Below are 22,713 nucleotides of genomic sequence, written 5' to 3' on the forward strand. Positions count from 1 at the left end.
GAATGTCATACTATATAGCATTTTCAGATTCACTTATTTTACTTAGCAATATGCATTTAAGGTTTCTCTAAGGGGTAGTTTGTGTGGTGGTGTGTTTGTGTATATGTGTGTGTGTCTTAATAACAAATTATTTTATTGTATTATTGTATGGAAGTATCGCAATTTATTTGTCTACTCACTTATTAAAAGGCACCTTGGTTTAATCCAAATTTTGGATTTGAATTAAAACAGCCTTATACAGGTTTTTGTGTAGACATAGTTTCAACTGTTTTGGGTAAATACCAAGGAGTGCAATTGTTGGATCACATGGTAAGAGTGATCAAGATGGTAATAAAATTAACATAGAGGACTAGGTACTATAGAAAATGCTTTATATGTTTGTGTTAGTCAGCTTTTCATTACTATAACAAATACCTGAGATAAATTAACTTAAAAAGAAAAAGGTTTTGTTTTGGTTTGCAATTTTGGAGGTTTCAGTTCATGATCAATTGATCCCATTACTTTGGGCCTGCTGTAGCACATCATAATGGCATGTGCACATTCACCTCAGGGCAAGGTGTAAAGGTGAGGAAAAGAAAAAGAAAGTGAGAAAAAGCTGCCTCAAATCAAGAGCATGCCAATAATGGCCTAACTGCTTCCCAAAAGGCCCTACATCTTGAAGTTTCCGCCACCTACCAGTAGCACCATGGACTGGGAACCACGCCTCTAACACATGGGCCTTTGGGAAACTTTTCCAAATTACAGTAATTTTTTATTTTTATTTTTTATTCTAATTAGTTATACATGACAGTAAAATGCATTCTGACACATTATATATAAATGGAGTATAACTTTCCATTCTTCTGATTGTAGATGATGTAGAATCATATCAGTTGTGTAATCATATATGTACACAGGATAATAATACTTGATTCATTCTACTACCCTTTCTACCTCCATACCTCCTCCCCTCCCTTTACTCCCCTCTGCCTAATCCAAAGTACTTCTGTTTTTCTTTAGCTTCCCCACTTATTGTGAATTATCATCTGTATATCATAGTACATTTGGCCTTTGGTTTTTTGGGATTGGCTTGTTTTTCTTAGCATGATATTCTCCATCCATTTACTGACAAATGCTGTAATTTCTTTCTTCTTTAAGGCTTAGTAATATTCCATTGTGTATGTATACCACATTTTTTTTTTATCCATTAATCTGTTGAAGGGCATCTAAGTTGGTTCCATAGTTTAGCTATTGTGAATTGAGCTTCAATAAACATTGATGTGGCGGTGTCACTGTAGTGTGCTGATTTTAAGTCCTTTGGGTATAAAACAAGGAGTGGATTAACTGGGTGAAATGCTAGTTTCATTTAAAGTTTTGTGAGGACTCTCCATATTGCTTTCCAGAGTGGTTGCACCATTTTGCAGTCCCACTAGCAATATATGAATGTACCTTTTCCCCCCAACATCTTTGCCAACACTTATATAGTTGCTTGTATTCTTTAGATATATATATATATTTTTTTTTTATTTTTATTTTTTGATGTAGATGGACACAACACAATGCCTTTATTTTTTTTATGTGGTGCTGAAGATTGAACCCTGGTCCCACCCTTGCTAGGCGAGCACTCTACCGCTGAGCCACAACCCCAGCCCCAGCTTGTATTCTTGAAAATTGCCATTCTGACTACAGTGTGATGAAATTGCTAGAGATGTTAAACATTTTTTTATACATTTGTTGATCGATTGTATTTCTTCTTCTGTGAAGTGTCTGTTCAGTTCTTTAGCCCATTTATTGATGAGGTTATTTGTTTTGTTGTTAAGTTTTTTGAGTTCTTTATATATCCTGGAGGTTGAGGTTCTGTCTGAGGTGCAGATGGTAAAGATTTTCTCCCATTCTGTAGGCTCTCTTTTCACATTATTGATTGTTTCCTTTGCTGAGAAGAAGCTTTTTATTTATTTATTTATTTATTTATTTATTTTAAATATTTATTTTTCAATTTTCGGTGGACACAACATCTTTATTTTATCTTTATGTGGTGCTGAGGATCAAACCCAGTGCCCCGCGCATGCCAGGCGAGCGCGTTACTGCTTGAGCCACATCCCCAGCCCAGAGAAGAAGCTTTTTAGCTTGAATCCATTGTATGTGTTAATTCTTGATTTTACTTCTCGCGCTTTAGGAGTCTTTTTAAGGAAGACAGTTCCTAAGCCGACATGGTGAAGATATGGGCCTATTTTTTTCTTCTAATAGGTGCAGGATCTCTCTTCTAGTGCCTAAGTCTTTGATCCACTTTGAGTTGAGTTTTGAGAAGGGTGAGAGATAGGGGTTTAATTCATTTTGTTACATATGGATTTCCAGTTCTTTTCTCCAGTGAATGTTTTTGGTGCCTTTGTCTAGGATGAGATAACTGTGTTTATATGGGTTTGTCTGTATCTTCTATTCTGTACTAATGGTCTTCATGTCTGTTTTGGTGCCAATACCATTCCTTTGTTTTTTTTTTTACTATGGCTTTTTAGTATTAATATCTATATTGTGATGCCTCCTGCTTCACATTTTTCACTAAGGATTGCTTTGGCTACTCTGGGTCTCTTATTTTTCCAAATGAATTTCATGATTGCTTTTTTTTATTTTTATGAAGAATGTCATTGGGATTTTAATAGGAATTGTATTAAATCTGTATAATGATTTTGCTAGCATGGTCATTTTGACAACATTAATTCTACCTGTGCTCTTGGGGAGGCAGAATTGACCATGATCTTTCCATATTCTAAGCTTTTTCAATTCTTTTTTCTTTTAGTGTTCTGTACTTTTCATTGACAAAGCCTTTTACTTCTTTTGCTAGGTTGATTCCCAAGCATTTTTCTTTTTTTGAGGCTATTATGAATGGGGTAGTTTTCCTCATTTCTCTTTCAGTGGATTCATTACTAATGTACAGGAACATGTTTGATTTATGGGTGTTGATTTTAAATCCTGCTACTTTGCTGAATTCATTTATGAGTTCTAGAAGTTTTCTGGTGGAATCATTTGGATCTTCTAAATATATAAGATGTTGTCTGCAAATAGTGATAGTTTGAGTTTGTCTTTTCCTGTTTGTATCCCCTTAATTTCTTTCATTTCTCTAATTATTCTGGCTGAGTTTCCAGGACTATGTTGAATAGAAGTGGTGATAGAGGGCATCCCTGTCTTGTTCTAGTTTTTAGAGGGAATGCTTTCAATTTTTCTGCATTTAAAATGATGTTGGCCTTGGGTTTAGCGTAGATAACTTTTACAGTGTTGAGGTGTGTTCCTACTATCCATAGTTTTTCTACTGTTTTGAACATGAACGGGTGCTATATTTTGTCAAATGCTTTTTTAAATTTAAATTTGTTATGTATGACAGCAGAATGCATTACAACTCATATTACATATATAGAACACATTTTTTCATCTCTCTGGTTGTACACAAAGTATATTCACACCACTCGTGTCTTCATACATGTACTTAGGGTAATGATGTCCATCTCATTCCACCGTCTTTCCTACCCCCATGCCCCCTCAATTCCCCTCCCTACCCTTTGCCCTATCTAGAGTTCATCTAATCTTCCCATGCCCCCCCCCACCCCATTATGAATCAGAATCCTTAAATCAGAGAAAACATTCAGCATTGGTTTTTGGGGATTGGCTAACTTCACTTACCATTATATTCTCTAACTTAACCCATTTACTTGCAAATGCCATGATTTTATTCTTTTATTGCTGAGTAATTTTCCATTGTGTATATATACCACATTTTCTTTATCCATTCATCTACTGAAGGGCATCTAAGTTGGTTCCACAGTTTAGGTATTGTGAATTGTGCTGCTATAAACATTGATGTGGCTGTGTCCCTATAATATTCTGTTTTTAAGTCCTTTGGGTGTAGATTGAGGAGAAGGATAGCTGGGTCAAATGGTGGTTCCATCCCCAGTTTGGCAAGGATTCTTCATACTTCTTTCCAGACTTGCTGCACCAATTTGCAGTCCCACCAGCAATGTATGAGTGTACCTTTTCCCCCACATCCTCGCCAACACTTATTATTGTTTGTGTTCTTAATAGCTGCCATTCTGACTGGAGTGGGATGAAATTTTAGAGTAGTTTTGATTTCCATTTCTCTGATTGCTAGAGATGTTGAACATTTTTTCATATATTTGTTGATTGATTGTATATCTTCTGAGAAATGTTTGTTCAGTTCCTTGGCCCATTTATTGATTGGGTTATTTGTTTTCAAATCCTTTTTTTTTTTTTTTTGCATCAAGTGAGATGATCATATGATTCTTGTCTTTAAGTCATTGATGTGATGAATTACTCTTAGCAAATACAAAAAAATAGAGATACTACCCTGCATTCTATCAGATCATAATGGAATGAAAGTAGAAATCAATGATAAAAAGTAGAAGCTACTTCAATACCTGGAGACTAAATAATATGCTATTGAATGACAAATGGATAGCAGAAGAATTCAAGGATGAAATAAAAAATTACTTAGAGGTAAATGAGAACTCTGATACAACATATAAAAATCTCTGAGACACTATGAAGGCAGTAATAAGAAGAAAGTTCATTGCTTTGAGTTCATTTATTAAAATAATAGAAAGTCAATGAATAAATGATCTAATATTACATCTCACAACCCTAGAAAAAGAAGAACAAATCAACACCCAAAGCAGAAGACAGGAAATAATTAAAATCAGAACTGAAATCAATGAAATTGAAATATACTAATGTTTTAGTTGCACGTAATAGTTCCACCCAAATTGCTAATTAATGATAGAGCCTAAATTTGAGCACAAAATGATTATTAAATTATTAATGATTATTAAATTATATAAGAAATAACATAATATTCTGAAATTTTTAGCAAAATTTAATAGTACACTAATTTTTAAATTACAAAATAAAGGCTAACACAAAAGACAATGTGGGTTAAGGTTTGCAAAGAAAATTAAAAGCCATTTGTTGTGGTTCAGATATGAGGTGTCCCCCAGAAGATCATTGTGAGACAATACTAGACAACTCAGAGGTGAAATGATTAGGATTTTAGAGCCTTAACCTAATCAATACATTAATCCACTTGAATGGATTAACTAGGTGATAACTATAAGCGGGTAGGGTGTAACTGGAGGAGGTGGGTCACTGGGGACATGCCTTTGGGGTATATCTTTTGTCCTTGTTGAGTCTAACTTAGTCTCTCTCTGCTTCCTGCTGCTATATTCCAAGCTGCTTTCCTAGGTAGTGCTTTTCTACTATGATGTTCTGCCATATCTCAGGTCCAGAGCAATGGAGTTAGCCTTCTGTAGACTGAAACTCTGTGCCGCAGATAAACTTTTCCTCCTCTAATTGTTCTTGTCAGGTCTTTTTGTCACAGTGGCAAAAAAAAAAAAAAAAAAAAAAACCTCACTAAAACACCATTACGAGTGTTATTTTACCTTATGAATAATTCCTCTTCGAGCCAGTTTCCATTGTAGAAAAAAATTTGGTAAGAGAGCCACCTTGTGTTCAAATTTTGAAAGCACATTTTATTTTAAGAAAATCCAGTGTACTTTCAGTTACAGGGCTTGGTTTTCAATTTACTGCTTACGGAAGTAAATTTAGCTACCATGTTTTATGAATTGCTGAATTCATTATAGTAAAAGACACAAGAACTAGTAATGGCAAAAAGTATCACTTATTTTGTAATTATAGTAGCTAGCATAGTAACATGTGAAGTAGGTTCTCAGCTAATGTCTATCAAATGTAATTTAATCATCATTCTAATATGGGGAAATAGCAAAGTAGAGAAAATGGAGGATGGTGACAATTTTGTCTGAATGGGTGATAAGTACAACAGGGAAGGCCGTATGCAGTGAAAAGCTACAAGAGTAGAACCTAATATCTGAATAAAGCTTTTAACTTTGCAAAATACTTTCATTTCTGACAGCACAGTTAAAAAAAAGTACATGGATCCTGAATGTAGAAACTCTAATTGGAAAGTGAAAAATTTGTATTTTCCCTTCTTATATTTAGACAATAAAAATGGATACTATTTTCTGGCCAGAGCATTTTCACTTATCCCTGTCCTGTTTCAGCTTACTGATCTATCCATCTGTCACCTAAAAAATACTTGTGGATTGCATACATGGGCCACAACTATTCTAAATTCCATGGGGAAATGGTAAGAAAAACAAAAAATAGTTCCTGTTATCATGGAGCTTATAACTAAGTGGAATGCTAAAGTCACAGAAATTTCTACCACTGTTCCTCCACATCAAAGGTGTAGCTGTTGGTGGTGGAAACCAAGAGTATGATCAAGGTTTGGATACACACATCAGGGCTCTAACTTTTGCAATGAAGGGTCCGTCTTCCATTATGTCAGAAACCATTGGCATCAAAGTTTCCAATGCCTTGTTAACACTATCATTGAATCTTTAATCCTTTTATGTTGCTGTGTCTTGCCCTGAGACCTGGGCATGAGTATTAAGAGGACACGTTGGAAGACAGTGAGTAAGAAAAGCCACATCTCGCACCTTCTCACTAGCCCTTTACCTGTGAACAATATAATTTGGCTCTCTTTTGGGGAGGATATGTACTTACTTTCAGGATAGATATTGCTAATGCTTATAAGAGGATCTCTAATATATTATGCCTCAGAAAACACATTACTGAATCTTGGAATTCACTTAACTCAAAGGGATATTAGGAAGTATTATATGTAATTTACTTTGAGAGGCCTGATTGTTTTATTAAAATTTCATAATTTTCAATTAAATGTTATTTTGTTTTAATTATTTCAATAAAGAGAATAATTCCAAAATGAAAGCAAAGGATTTTCAAATTTACCTTTTATGTTTTAGAATGTGCTACTCTTCATAATATGATAAAAGGGCTACAACAGACCCTTGAATATCAACACAATTTGAAAGGTAAGTTAGGGGAGGAAATCTTATTTTTAAATTTATTTTGAAATTTATTTATGATTTGTTTGAGCCTCTTTAAAATTAGAGTTTTTTTACATTGTTGACAAGTGCCTTTTGTTGTTATTCAATTCATCAACTAAAACCAAGACTTTTTACTACTTAAAAATACTTTCCTAAATGATTATGAAATAAGAAATGCTATACTGGAGCTGGGGTTGTGGCTCAGCAGTAGAGCACTGACCTAGCACGTGCAAGGCACTGGGTTCAATCCTCAGCACCACATAAAAAAATAAATGAATAAAATAAAGGTGTTGTGTCCAACTACAACTAGGGAAAATAGTTTTTTAAAAAAAGAAAAGAAATGCTATGCTAAACAGAACAATTCAGTCATATTCTGACAAAGACATCCAGAAATGTTTTCTAATTGATCACATGAGTTCTTTTATTACTTTCAAATGTTTGTAAGTACACAGTTGTTCCTCCATATCCATTGATGAATGATTTCAGGATCCTTGTAGATACCAAAAGTATGTGAATGCTCTGGTTCTTTATATAGAAATAGCATAGTATTGCATACAACCTATTTTTATCCCCAGTACTTTAAATCATCTCTAGATTGTAATACCTAACACAGTGTAAAGTGTTATATAGTTATACTGCATTATTTTGGGAATAATGATAAGAAATATCTATGCATATTCAGTACAGACACAATTTTGGTTTTTAACACTTTTGGTCCATATTTGGTTGAATCTACGGGGAGCCCATAGATACAGAAGGCCAATTATTTCCTCTCAGTGCCACTCTTGTTTTTTAATAACCAATTTTGAAGGGTGAATATTTATTAGTTTAACCACGAATGGTCTATTCAAACTACTGTGATAGCTTGCCATTTGATATTGTTATAAGACTAAGACTATATTAGTGCAGGTGAAACCAACACAGTTTATTCTATACTTAATAGTTACATTAACCCAATAGGCCTAACATTCACAAAACAGAGTGACCAAGTGTTTATACTGTTCTGTTTCCACTATGCAATGACAGATTTTCCTTTACTATATCAGATACTAAACTAAATTCCTTAAAGGCATCTTCCAACATAAAATCAGGTCAAATAAGCATTTCTTATCATAGACCTCAGTTTTTATCCTCAAAGGAAGTACTTATATATGTAAATATGGTAAAATATTGATCTTATATGTCATTTTTTTACTTTGTCATGTTATTTCTTTTTTGTCCTTGTAATTTTTAAATTTATTTAAGAAATACTACTAGTTCTTACTCTCCCCGCATTTTTTTCCTTTAAAATGGGACAGTTCATGCCATTATCTTAATGCTGAAGACTCTGAACAACTTTTCTTCATGACAGAAATATGACACCCAGCTGTGTTAAATAAATGTGAAAATTCATAACCTTTTCCAGCCTCTTATTCTAGGAATCAAATGGCATTTAACTTTTCTCAGGATTTTATTCTATTTAAGTTGATTTGTTTGAAGTTCTGTGAAATCAATTTTGAATATATTAAATGTTTCTTTGTTTTGTTTGGTTGGTTTGCTTTTGGGGGGGTCTTGTTGTTGGTGTTTTTGTTTTGGTTTGGTTTTGGAGTGTTATTGTTTTGGTTACCAGGAGCACTTAACCACTGGGCAACATCCCCAGCCCTTTTCATGTTTTACTTTGAGTCAGGGTCTTGCTAAGTTGCTTAGGGCCTCATAAAATTGCTGAGGCTGGCTTTAACTTATGATCCTCTTGCCTCGCCTCCTGAGTCACTGGGGTATAGTCGTGCACCACCGCACCTGGCTAAATGTTGTTTCTTTTTGTAAAAAGATATCAAATACTGATCACTAGTCAAGCATACCATCTTTTCAAAGATATAGTGATACAGGGGTTTTTCCTAATTTTATTGGGATAAAGTTGACAATTAAAAATTGTATATATTTAAAGTATACAACTTGAAGATTTGACATATAATATTATGTCAAGTTATTTTTTATTTTTGATTTGTGGTACTGGGGATCAACCCAGGGCTTCCATGCTGATAAACCAAACTTTACCACTAAGCTGCATCTCCAACACCTGATTTATTTCTTTTTTAAGTTTGAATAATATCCTATTAAATATCACATTTTTAAAGTCCATTCATTTATTGTTAGACATTTATGTTATTTTTATTTGTGGCTGTTGTGAATAATACTGAAATAAATATGAAAGTATAAATATCTCTTTGGTATACTTACTTCATTTTATTTTAATATATACCCAGAAGAAAGATTGCTATATCATATGGTAGTACTATTTTTAATATTTTTAGGAACCACCATACTGTTTTTCATAATGGCTGTACCAATTCACCATCTCTATGTAAAATTCCCTTTTCTTCACATTCCTGCCAACACTTGTTTGCTATCTTTCATCTTTCTGGTAATAGCCACTCTAACAGATATAAAGTTAATTAGATAATTTTTCACATCTCTCTGTTTCTTGCTTCTAAATCCCAAGAGATAGACCCAGAAAAAAGATAGAAAAAGCAATTAAAAGGCAAACTAAGACTCCTTTATCACTTCCATGAGTCCTTCTAGACAGTGATAAGGGTCATAAAAATTTTCAATCAAATAGGAAATTTGAATTTTAAATTATCTGAATGCTTAGTGATCAGAATTAGCTAGAGTGTTTTAATCTGTCCAGAAAGTCATTAGCTATTAGGTATTATTTTCAGTTATCCAAATCAGAAGCCTAAAAGGTAAAAATTCTCCCTTTCTCTTTGTCTACCCTATCCAAAGTCACTGAATTCCCTAGTAATTCTACCATCTAAATAGTCCTTCTCATTGCCCCTATTTTTCTGTACTAACCCCTAACCTAATTTAGGTTTCCCATATATTATCTACATTGCCAGATAATTTTTTTAGCATGCAACTATAATTATTTCAATTCTTCAATGTTCAAAATTCTATAATGAATTCTATGATAATACACCAAAGGCATTCATAGAGTTATGTCCACCTCGTCGATATTTCCTGACCTATATAGCACCTTCTTCTCACACTTTGTACTTAAACAATCCTGTACTTCAATTGTGTTTTTCTAAGCATGCTGGGCTCTCTCTCAAGTCTATTGTCTCCTGCTCAGTGTTCTATGTCTAGAATGCCCTTCCATAGCAGGAAATAAGCCTTACCACTTAAATCTCATCTTAGGTGGTTCATTTTCTCCAAAACCTTTCCTTACTTCAAGCTGATTGATATAAGTCTTTCTTCCACAGGTCCTCACAGTATTTGAGACTCAATGCTATTGTAAGAACAGTAGTCATAGTATGTGGTAACTATTTATACATCTCTCTCACCATTAGTGTCTAAGCTCTGTGAAGAGCAAGACACTCTTCTATATTCCTAGTATCTAGTACAGTAATAGATACATATTTGTTGAATACATATGTGAATGGAAACTAAAATATTAAGCATATTTGCATAGTAATTAAAAATTGCTATATATTAGGATATTATTTATTTTTATACAGGTGAGAATGAACAATTAAAAAGAAATGCTGACCTTATAAAAGAGAAGTTAAAATCTCATGAACTGGTGAGTTTATATATAATTGCATTAAATCAAGTCCTTATGGAGCATTTGTTTATTTAAATTAGAAAAAGAGATTACTTTATTAATAAACCAGCCAAAAATTTGTGTATATGTGTATATGACATAGGTATACGTATTTTACTTGCCAAAATCTTTAATAAATGAAAACTTCTTTTAAAAATAATGTGTTTTGAGAATTCTAGTCTTTTTATAAAGTAGAATATACTAATATAGTATTCATATTACTTTTTATTTGTACCCAAAAGAGCCTGTTATTTGCTATACATTTTTCAATTTTGTTAATGGAATCTTTAGAATATACTCTATTAACATTTTTAAAGTTTTCCATTATAAAGTAAGTAAGTCTGTTCTCCTTGGGTAATCATTACAACATTCAAATAAGGGCTGCATTTTATGTGAATTACAAATTAATTCTCTCCCAAGGGCTACCATACCCTCTGCTATACTTCCTTCTCTCCTACAGGAACAATCTAGTGATGGCAATTGCAGAACATGTAATATAGTACTTAAAAAACATAAAAAGTGTTTAATATATGCCAGTTGTTATTCCTCTTCCTTCAGGGAAATTTATTATGTTAACTTTCTCATCTCCAAGAGCAAATATATTAAATTCTGGAAGATTTTAGATCTCTAAAATTCAAGTTGGATCTGAAGCAGGGTTCAGTTTGAAAGATCGTCTCTAAACTCAGTCTAGCTCTAGAAACTGCTCAAGACTTCTGAGTAAAACCAGTAAATAAAAAGCATTCTCACTATGCTCTTGGAAAATTTAGCTTTTCATCACCAACTTTGAGATAGTTTAAGTATCTCTGGGCTGTCTAATGTTTCTCCTGCCTCCCTTTTCCCTCCTCCTTTTATTTTTGCTTGATCCCTTTCATATCTTGACTCTAGAGCTCAAAATAGACAGGAAGTCAGACTGTAATTACAGCAGGAAGAAAAGGGGAGAGGACCTTGCCTCCTTTTCCTTCTATAACTTTAAGTTCTAGAAAAATGCTTTATCTTGAATACTACAGGAATTTTTGCAGAGAGCTGGAAACTAATGAGAATACACCACAACACAAGATTTTGGATTTCTTAATTATCTGCTGTCTAAAGCAAGCTAAAAAATAAATAAATAAATAAAATGACCTCCATCCCATGAGGATTCACTAGTACAAAACCTTTAGGGGCACATTAATAACTCAGAGATAACCATTCCCTAGAAACACACTCTGGGGGTACTTCATGGCAATATTTGTGAGATTGGGAAGATTTTTGTAATTTACATACAGAAAATCCTTAAAACAAGAAAGCAACTAGAGATTATTTGGGGGGATGTAAAGTTCCCAGAAACAAATGAGAAAAAAAAAAAAAATTATAATTTATTTGGGCTTGGTAAAAAAAAAAAAAAAAGAAGGAATGAGACAAGCTAAAATGAGGGAGAAGAACCTACTGAAATATAGCCCAGATTATCCCAGAAATGTGGCTTTCTTTTTGCCTGAAAGATGGAGTGAAAAACTGTCTTACCAAATTAATGGATGCATTCCACTTTAGTGGCAGTGTATTCAGATGGCAAAGTCAGTGGGAATGGAAAGGAACACAGAATTTTATTTTGTGGTTTTTCAGGGCAGAAATGACTTAGTGCAATCAGTGTAGTTTATAAAATCCACTCTAGCTTTTCTAGTTGCTCATCTAGAAATCTAGATATATGTATATGAAAGTGGTACTTTATGAGATTCATCCCTATATTCACCTGCCCAGCTTTAATCAGAGCCAAGAAGTTGAGTAGGTTTGGCCATTTCTGTAATTTGCATGGTAGGTTAAGTAACACAAATAGCAATCTAGACTATGTCTCTTAAATGAAAGTAATATAGAAGAATGTATGTCTATTTTTAATTACAGACACACAATTTAGTACACCTTTTTGTGATGATGTTGTTGTTTAGTTTTACTTTCTCAATACCATTGAATGTCTATTAATAGCTATGAATCCTTTCTGGGGAAAATGCTCAAAGGCAAACGTGCTTTGTGTTCATGTGTGTGTGCGCGCGCACACACACACACACACACAGAAATTTGGCATGAAATTTCAGAAAATTGATGGACTCTGAAAAGCTGGGTCTAGTTAAGAGATCTGTCCTACATAATGCTTACTGGGATTTGCCTTTATTCAGCAAATAAATATCAAGATATAGATAGATGGGCTGGGGATACAGCTCAGTTGGTAGAGTGCTTGCCTTGCATGCACAAGGCCCTGGTTTCAATCTCCAGCACCAACCCCCCCCCAAAAAAAAAAGATAGATAGATAGATTCATGCAAGGAGTTGGGAATACAATGGTGAGTCCCAGTGTCCGATTTTATGATGTTTAGAGACTTTTCTTGACTTTTTGCCTCTATTGTCTTTTTTCAACTATCCTACTTAATTTTTGTTATTTTTTGCTTTCCTTTTTTCTTGCCTACATCTTAGGCCTGTCCCTTGTTTCTTCCCCCCCCCCCCCCTGTACTGGGAATTGAACTCAGGGAGACTCAACCACATCCCCAGCCCTATTTTGTATTTTGTTTAGAGACAGGGTCTCACTGAGTTGCTTAGCACCTCACTGTTGCTGAGACTGGCTTTGAACCCGCTATCCTACTGGTCTCAGCCTCCCAAGCTGCTGGGATTACAGGTGTGTGCCACCACACCCAGCCCTTGTTTCTTTATATAGGACAATACACCTGGAAAATTGTTAAATTCATTTTGGGGAATTTTCTCCCAAAATGTACTCTTTGGTCTTCTCCTTGTTATAATAATAAATTACCCCTATGTTTCTGTGACCTAAGAAGCCAATCTCCATAGCCATTGGGGAATTTTCAAATCTCAAATCCATCTTTCTCTGGATACTTTCTCACAAAGTTAATGCTTATCATGGGTTTTTAATCTTTTATGGAAATTAGAAATGTTTATATAATTTTCAGAAATAGAAGTTCAGTCCAGACCCTATATTAGAGTAAATTTACAATCTATCAGACAGTACCTTCTGTTAATTCTAAAGTTTAGCTCTGGATTATAGTGGACGTATATTTTATTTAATATTGTAGTGCCATTTAATCATACAGTTAAGTCAGTTATTTTGAGCATACATGATATGCTAAACATTGATCAGGTGTATTCAGGAAGCAAAGATAAGACATTGTTTCTGAATGATCTTCATCTTCTTGGGTCAGATACTGATGTTTATTGTAGTACTTATAGAAGCAGAGAGTACAGTGGTGGTTAACAGGGGCTTTGAGTGTTGGGGGAGGAATGCTAAAGAGTAAGCTATGACTGGGTAGCTGCTGGTCAAAGGATACAAGATTTTGGTTCAATAGATATATTGTACAGCATGGTGATTGTAGTTAGTAACAATGTATTGTATACAAGAGAGTAGATTTCAAATGTTCTTGCCACAAAAAATATGAGGTTTATATATATATATATATATATATATATATATATATATTAGCTTGATTTTGTCATTTCACCATGAGCATATATATAAAACAACAGGTCATACACTGTATATAATTTTTGTCAATTAAAAAATTACAATGCATACACATGAAGAAATTGGTCTGTCTCACAGCTAATTATTCAAACAATGGACAATATTTTTCCATTCTGTATATGACTACATATCAAAATAAATATGAACTAAAAGTTGCTGTTTTCCAGTTAATCAAAAGTTATGCATACATATTTAGATTGAAAAATGAATAAATATTTTAATCTCTAGGAATATAAGAATAATATTGCTAAACTTGTGAATGAAATGAAAATCAAAGGGAAGGAACATAAGATAGAAATAAGCAAACTTTATCAGGATATGCAGAAAAAAGGTAAGTTTATTTTTTATTTACTTGTTTATTTATTTATTTTTGCATTACAATTCTTAATACACCATTATACAATAATTTATCATATCTCTGATTATATATGAGGTATGTTGACACCAAATTCACATCTTCATACATGTATTTTGTATAATGATGAGGATCTCCTTTCACCATCCATGCTATTCCCCTTCTCCCTACCTTTCCTTCCCACCCCTATTCCCTATCTAGAGGTAATCTTCCTCCCTTGCTCTCCCTCCCAACCCCATTTTGAGTCACCCCCCTTATATCAGAGAAGACATTCGGCATTTGGTTTTTTTGGGGGGATTGGCTAACTTCACTTAACATAATCTTCTCTAATGCCATCCATTTCCCTGCAAATGCCATGATCTTATTCTTTTTTATTGATGAGTAATATTCCATTGTGTATAAATGCCACATTTTTTTATCCATTCATCCATTGAAGGACATCTAGGTTGGCTCCATAGTTTAGCTATTGTGAATTGTGCTGCTATAAACATTGATGTGGCTGTGTCCCTGTAATATGCTGGTTTTAGGTCCTTTGGGTGTAGTCCGAAAAGAGGAACAGCTGGGTCAAATGGAGGTTCCATTCCCAGTTTTCCAAGGAATCTCCATACTGCTTTCCAAATTGGCTGCACCAATTTGCAGTCACACCAGCAGTGTATGAGTGTACCTTTTTCCCCCGCATCCTCGCCAGCACTTGTTGTTATTTGTCTACATAATGGCTGCCACTCTTACTGGAGTGAGATGGTATATCTTAGAGTAGTTTTAATTTGCATTTCTCTGATTGCTAGAGATTATGAGCATTTTTTCTTATATTTGTTGATTAATTGTATATCCTCTTCTGAGAAGTGTCTGTTCAGGTCCTTGGCCTATTTATTGATTGGATTATTTGGTTTTTTGGTGCTTATAGGTAAGTTTATTTTTAATTTAGTGAATTCTAAAGTACCATAAAATAGGTGCATGTATTTTTTTTCAGTAATAGCCACTATTCTTGAATGAATATGGTCTTGGTGCATTTTAATTTAAGTTTCCTATCATTCTATACATTTATGTGATATAATATTTAAAAATTTCATTCATAGTGTTTGCACTTACATTATCTAATGTGAATGATCTTATGTAGTTAGTATAAGTATATAAATAATAATGTATTTATAAATTCAACATATTGAATATAATTTTACTAATGAAATTTTCTTCAGTGTTTTGCAAGTCTTATACACTTATGTTGAGGGTTAATTGGTTTAACATGGCTATTAAAAAAATCTTCCTTAATGGGCATATTTTTATGCACATTGTATACAAAAATTAATTGAAATGAATATAAAATCAATACCATGAAACTGATAGAAGAAAGCATGAGAATATCTTTGTAAATTATGCCTTTGAATTAAGCATAATTTTTTGGAAGGAAACAAAAAGAACACTAAAGGATTATGCACAATATTAAACTTATTTGGCTGCCCATCTATTAACTATCTCTACAACTCTCCATGATCAAGTCTTTTTGGTTAATCTCTGACCCGCCTAGTCATTGTGGTAATTGTGGCTTCCTGGCTTTTCATGGTTAAAATCTGGCTTCTATTACTTTGTAATGGGAAAAGACACCATGGAAACTAATGATCTTTTTTTTTTTTTTTGCTACTGAAATTTTATTAAAATCCAATTACTTATTTTAATTCAAGAAAATAGTAATATAATTATAATGGCAAAATTTGTATAGAGCTCAATATTTTCCACCACTGTTCTAAGTGCTTTCTAGTCAAATAATGGAATTTATTAGGTACACAAAATAAGTCAGTGAGAATTAGCTGAATTATGTGTTATAATGGCTTCCTTGTATGACCATCTCTTCTACTGTCAAACCTAGCTTACAGAGAAAATAAATATTGAACTTTTGATGATGCTAATTTGCTTCTCACCAACACATTTCTGGTAGCTTTGGTTAATAGTTATCTTCTGGATCCTCCTAAAGAACATAATCCTTTGGTTAGTTCTGGCTTCACCTGGTATATCCATTCCAGCATGGCAACTTTCATTTTTTATTAGTGCACATTAGTTATTTGGAATAATAGTTTTATTATGGCATATAGCACATTTTAATCATTTCCGTGCCTTTATTGTCTCCTCTTTACCCACCTCTTCCCTGCCCCCTGTTCCTTTCCTTTTTTTAAATAGTCTCCTTTCTACTTCGATGTCATCTTCCCCACCCCATCCCAGATTCCACATATGAGAGAAAACTTTCAATATTTGTCTTCCTGAGTTTGGCTTATTTCACTTAGCATGTTTATATCTAGTTCCATCCATTTTACTGAAATTGACATGACTTATTCTTCATTATAACTGAATAATACTTCATTGTGTGCATATGTGCCACATTCTTAAAATCTGTTCATCAGTTAACCAGCACCTAGACTAATCTCATAACTTGGCTATTTGTGAACTGTGCCACAGTAAACGCAGGTATGCAGGTAATTCTATAGTATTCGTAATTCGTAATAGTATAGTATTCCTTCAGGTATACACTGAATAGTAGTATATCCAGATCATGCAGAACTTCTATTTTTAGCTTTTTGAGGAAGCTCCATACTGATTTGTATAGCAGCTTTACTAATTTATATTCCCACCAACAGTATATGAGGGATTTCCCCCACATTCTTGGAAGCATTTATTGTTTTGTTTTTGTTTGTTTGTTTGTATTCTTGAAGATAGTAATTCTGAGCCGGGTGAGATGGACTCTCAGTGTACTTTTGATTTGCATTTCCCTAATGTCTAAAGATGCTGAACATTTTTATAAAATATTTTTTTATAAAATTACTGGCCACTTTTACTTCTTCTTTTGAGAAGTATCTGCTCAATTCATTTACCTGTCTGTTGATTGGGTTATTTCCTTTTTTTTTTTTTTTTTTTCTTTTTTGGTATTAACTTTTTTGAGATCTTTATATACTCTGGATATTAGTCCTCTGTCAGAAGATTAAGTAAGATTCTTCTTCCATTATGTAACCTGTCTCTTCACTCTATTGTTTCCTTTATTGTGCAAAAAGCTTTTTAATTGATGCAATTCCATTTGTCAATTCTTGCTATTTTTTTCTGAGCTATTTGAAGTCTTATTCAGGACATGTTGACTGTGCCTGCATCTTGGAGAGTTCCCCCGTTTTTTCTTCTAGTATTTTCAAAGTTTCAAGTCTTATACTCAAATCTTTGATCTGTTTTGAATTAGTTTTTGTACAGAGTGAAAGTTAGGGGTCTAGTCTCAATCTTCTACTATGAAGATCCAGTTTTCCCAGTACCATTTGTTAAAAAAGTTGTCTTCTCCAATGTATGTTTTTGGCACTTTTATCAAGAACCAGAAGACTGTAGCTGTGTGAGTTCAATTCTATGTCCTCTGTTCTATTCCATTGATCTACATGTTTGTTTTTAAGCCAATACCATGCTGTTTTTGTTATAATGGCTTTGTAATATATTGATATCTGGTATTGTGATACTTCCAGCATTGCTGTTGTTGCTCACGATGGCTTTAGCTACTCTGAGTCTTTTATTCTTCCATAAGAATTTTTACAGTTTTGTTTTCACGTTCTGTGAAGAATGGAATTGGCATTTTGATGGGGATTGCATTTAATCTGTAGTTGTCTTTCAGTATTATACACATATTAACAGTATTCACTTTTCTAATCCATGAAGATGAGGGATTGCTTCATCTTCTGGTGTCTTCTTCAATTTCTTTTTACAGTGCTCTGTAATTTTCATTGTAGATATCTTTCACCTTCTTGGCTAGGTTTATTCCTGAGTATTATTTTAACCTATTGTGAGTGGAACTGTTTCTCTGATTTCTTTCTCAGTATTTGTTATTGATGTACAGAAAAATCTATTGATTTTTGTACATTTTGTATCTGCCACTTTGCTGAATTTGTTTATCAGATCTAAAAGTCTTCTGGTCAAGATTTTTAGGGTTTTCTAAATTTAGGACTATAAAATCTGCAAATAGGAATAACTTGACTTCCTTTTTCCTGTTTGTAATCCTTGTGTTCATGAAATGAAATCAACTCAATCATGGTGTGTTATCTTTTAGTATGTCATTGAATTCAATTAGCAAGTATTTTATGGAGGATTTTTGCATCTATGTCTATCATTGGTCATTAATGTTCTTTGTTGATGTTCAGTCATCATCTAGTTATGATTTCATTTTGATACTTGCTTCATAGAATGAGTTTGGAAGCATTCCTTCACTTTGTGTTTCATAGAATAGTTTGAGGAGCTTTGATATTAATTTTTCCTGAAAGTTCTGCTAAAATTTGTCAGTGAATCCATCTGGATCTTTGTTGGGAGACTACTTATAACTGCTTTAATCTCATTGTTATTGGTCTCTTAGGAATTTTATATTCTCTTGGTTCAATTCTGGTAGGTTGAATATTTTTATAAATTTATCCATTTCTTCTAAGCTTTCCAGTTTATTGGAATATAGTTTTTTAAAATAATCCATAATGATCCTTTGGATTTCAGTAGTATCGGTTGTAATATCATCTTTTCATCTCTAATTTTATTAATTTGGGTCTTCTCTTTCTTTTGTTTAGTTTGACTAAGAGTTTATCAATCTTGTTTATCTTTTCAAAGAACAAACTCTGTTTCATTGATTCTTTGTAATGTTCTTTTAGTCTCTATTTCATTGATTTTGACTCTGATCTTTATTATTTTTTTCCTTATGTTGGTTTAGGTATGACTTTTTCTTGTTTTTTAAGACTTTGAGATGCATCATTATGTTTTTATTTGGGTTCTCCTGAATTTAAAAAACAAAACAAAACTTTTTTTTAGTTATAGATGGACACAATATCTGTATTTTGTTTATTTATTTTTATGTGGTGCTGAGGATTGAATGTGTGAGGCAAACACTCCTCCACTGAGCCACAACCCCAGCCCTCATGAATTTTTTAATGTAGATACCCAAACACTGTATCATATTATTCATTTAATTTCATTTTGATTATTTAAAAGTTTATTTTTCAGTCTCCATGTTTTTATAGTTCCTATAGTTTCTCTTGCTGTTAGTTTCAAATTTTATTCCATTATGATATGACAGGATGCAAGAAATCATTTCATCTTTTGGTATTTGTTAAGATTTGTTTTAAGGCCTAAAATATGATCTATTTTGGAGAAAGTTGTAACAGCTGCTAAAAAGAATGTGTTCTGCACTGTTGGATGAATTATTCTGTAGATGTCTGTTAAGCCCATTTGATTTATAGTGTAGTTTGACTCTTGTGTTTCTTTGTTGTTGTTGGTTGGTTGGTTTTTTTGTTTTGTTTTTGTTTTGTTTTTTGTTTCGGTCTGGATCACCTATCTACTTGTGAGAGTGGGGCATTAAAGTCACACACTATTATTATAGTAGAACCTATCTGTCCCTTTAGGTCCAGTACATTTGTTTTATGATTAGGTGTACAATGTTCTGTGCATATATATTTACAATAATTGTATCTTTTGGTAAACTGTTCCTTTACTAATATGTAATGACCTTCTATTGACTACTGATTTTGGATTTAAGTTTGCCTTGTCAAATATGAATACAGGTACTTTTCCTTGTTTTTATTTAATTTGCATTGAGTATCATTTTTCATCCTTTTACATTCAGTTTGTGAATGTCTTTGTGGTTCTCGTAGGTACTGCACAATTGGGTTTTGTGTTTTTAATCTAGTCCACCAGTCTTTTTCTTCTAATTGGAGAATTAAGAATTAATTTATCCAAAATAGATCATATTCAAGGCCTACTAAAACTAACAAATACCAAAAGATGAAATGATTTCTTGAATCCTTTCATATCATTCAGATTTATTATTTTTTGAAAAAGTGTGTACTTTTCCTATCACTTTGCTATTTTTCTAATTTCTGAATTATCCCTAATTCTTATTTACTTATCTACTCTTCTAATGAGATATATACTCTTTACTGTGCTCTCTTAGTTGTGTTTATCTTTCTTCTGTGTGGATTATTTCTTAAAATATCTGGCTTAGTGGTCATGAATTCCTTTAGTTTATGCTTAACTTGGAAGGTCTTTATTTCTTCTTTAATTCTGAAAGATACTTTTCTGGATATAATAATCTAGGTTGTCAGGTATTTTCTTTGGGGCCTTGAAATACATCATTTCATCCTCTCCTGGCCTTGAGACCTTCTGCTGAAAAATCTGCTTATTCTTATGGGTTTGTCTTTATAAGTGATTTAGCACTTCTCTCTTGAAACTTTTAATATTCTTTATTCATTCTGAACTTTTGTCATTTTAACTACAATATGTAATTGGAAAGGTTATTTTATGTTTATGTCTATTTAGAGTTATAAATGCCTCCAGTACTTGAATATCCATCCATCTCATTCTTAAGACTTGAGAAATTTTTGCTGTTGTTTCACTGAATAGGTTTTCTATACCATTAAACTGAAAGAAAGGTGGTGCAGGACTAATCAAGAAGCATGTTTATTTGTCAGAAGTCTGATGGGCTGCTTTATGCAGAGAAAGAGAGAGCAGCAGCAACTCCCCCTTGAATGTTGCTTTTTATAGACTAGAATCATGGCCATGCATTAGGGGTGGGTATAGTCCTGATGGACATAGCAAGCATCCCCTAACCTTGTGGAAGGCAAGTTTGTTTCTTGGGAACAATAACAGGCGGTTTTCCTATCTCTCAGGAGACAGAACAAAAAAACCAGTATGCCCCTTTATCTTCTCAAGGAGAGAACAGGGAAACCAGTATGTTCCCATCTCATGTGCCGGTAAGTTGTCTCCTTTCTCTCAATGAGAGAACAGGGAGAGATCAGCACATCTCCAGACCAGTAGGTTTTATCTCAGGCTAGTTTCTATTTCATGGGAGTAAGAACAGTATTTATTAAGTCAGAGTGTAGAAAGGAAGATGGCTGCACTTATGCTAATACTAGCCTATCTCTCTACTCCTTCCTAAAGACCTATGAATCTTTAATTTGGTCTTTTACTGCTGTCTTGTAGAATTTGTATATTCTGTTCATAATTTCTTTTTCCCCCTTTATTACTGAGTGTTCTAGTTCATCTCCCTTGTCTTCAAGCCCAGATATTCCTTCTGCTTCATCTAGTCTGTTGATGAGACTTTTGCTTTTTATTTGACTTACTGAGTTTTTCATTTCCAAAATTTCTGTCTCCTTTATTTTTTCAGAACCTGTATCTCTTTTTTGAAATGCTCTTTCATATCCTGCATTTGTCATCATTAATTTACTCCGCTATTTATTTGTATGCTTTTTAATTCATTGATTGTTTTAATGATCAATTTTTTTCAATTCCTTGTCCAGTATTTCATCCACTTCCATATCTATGGATTCAGTCACTGGGGAGTTGTGAACTTCTGGAAGCATCTTATTGCCTTATTTTCTTGTGTTTTTGTGTTGAGATTTGAGCATCTGTTGGGATGGATATCTCTTCTGCTATTGTGTGAGTTTCTTTTAAGTGAGCAACTTTCTCTTTACCATGTACTCTAGGCTAGGAGTATATCTCAACATCAAAGCACCTACTCAGTGTGTTCAAAGTTCTAAATTCAATCCCTAACACTGCTTTGAAAGGAGAAGATAATCACTAGTAACAGTAACAACTTGGAAGCAAACCAGATATCAGTATATAATAAAAACTTTTTAAAAGTAAGTTCTCCAACCCCAATAATCAAAGAGAAGAAATGGAGAGTAAACAATATGAAATAAAGCATTGATAAAAGCAAAGTTAATACAAAAATATATACTAAAGGGGGAAAGGGAAGATAAAAGAAAAATTAAAAGAGAAAGGAAAAAAGAGAAGACAAGGAAACAAAAAAGAGAAAAAATCCAGTTGAAGAATTAAGAAAGTACATAAAATTAAAGTATGAAAAACCAATAATGAAGAAAAATAAGATATCATAGAGCACAACAAAAAAGAAAGCAAACCAAACAAACAAAAAAGACCAAAATTCCTCCTTGCCAAATATTCAAAATGGAAACACATCTTTCCTAGATTGTAATTTTGGAGGCTGGCAGGCTGGAGATGGGGGAGGTAAGGGATGCTGCTGCATTCTAACTCTCCTTGTCTGCTCCAACCCAAACAGGACAAACTAGTTAGATCAATCTGTAGGCTGAGCTCCTAACCTCCGTGTGCATCAACAAGTGCTAAGGCAAAGTTGTCAACCATAGGAATAAATCTAACTCCTGAAGCCTCTACTCTTTGTACCCAGAGACTGGGCATGACCACAGGAGCTACCTGCCAAGCATATAGACCAGTCAAATCTGTGCACCCTTGGTCCCAAGGCTCTCTGTCAGTACACTGGTACATGCCCAAGTGTCCAAACCAAGGCACTGTATCCCTTGAGTGCCTCTGAGCATAGAGGATACAACTGAGTAGTGAACAGGATATATGCTG

At 33.5% G+C, this 22,713-nt stretch overlaps 1 protein-coding gene across 1 annotated transcript in view; it reads left to right on the forward strand.

Moving 5' to 3' along the window:
* Window positions 1–22,713, forward strand: part of Ccdc152 (coiled-coil domain containing 152) — a 43,102-nt gene that overhangs the window by 6,444 nt on the left and 13,945 nt on the right. Inside the window, exons 4-6 of the mRNA XM_027936277.3 lie at window positions 6,825–6,893; window positions 10,400–10,464; window positions 14,211–14,313. Of these exons, the coding sequence (XP_027792078.1) occupies window positions 6,825–6,893; window positions 10,400–10,464; window positions 14,211–14,313 (237 nt within the window). The remainder of the gene's footprint in view (window positions 1–6,824; window positions 6,894–10,399; window positions 10,465–14,210; window positions 14,314–22,713) is intronic.

This window comes from Marmota flaviventris, chromosome 5 (assembly GCF_047511675.1).
Source record: "Marmota flaviventris isolate mMarFla1 chromosome 5, mMarFla1.hap1, whole genome shotgun sequence".
In the NCBI taxonomy this organism is placed as follows: Eukaryota; Metazoa; Chordata; class Mammalia; order Rodentia; family Sciuridae; genus Marmota; species Marmota flaviventris.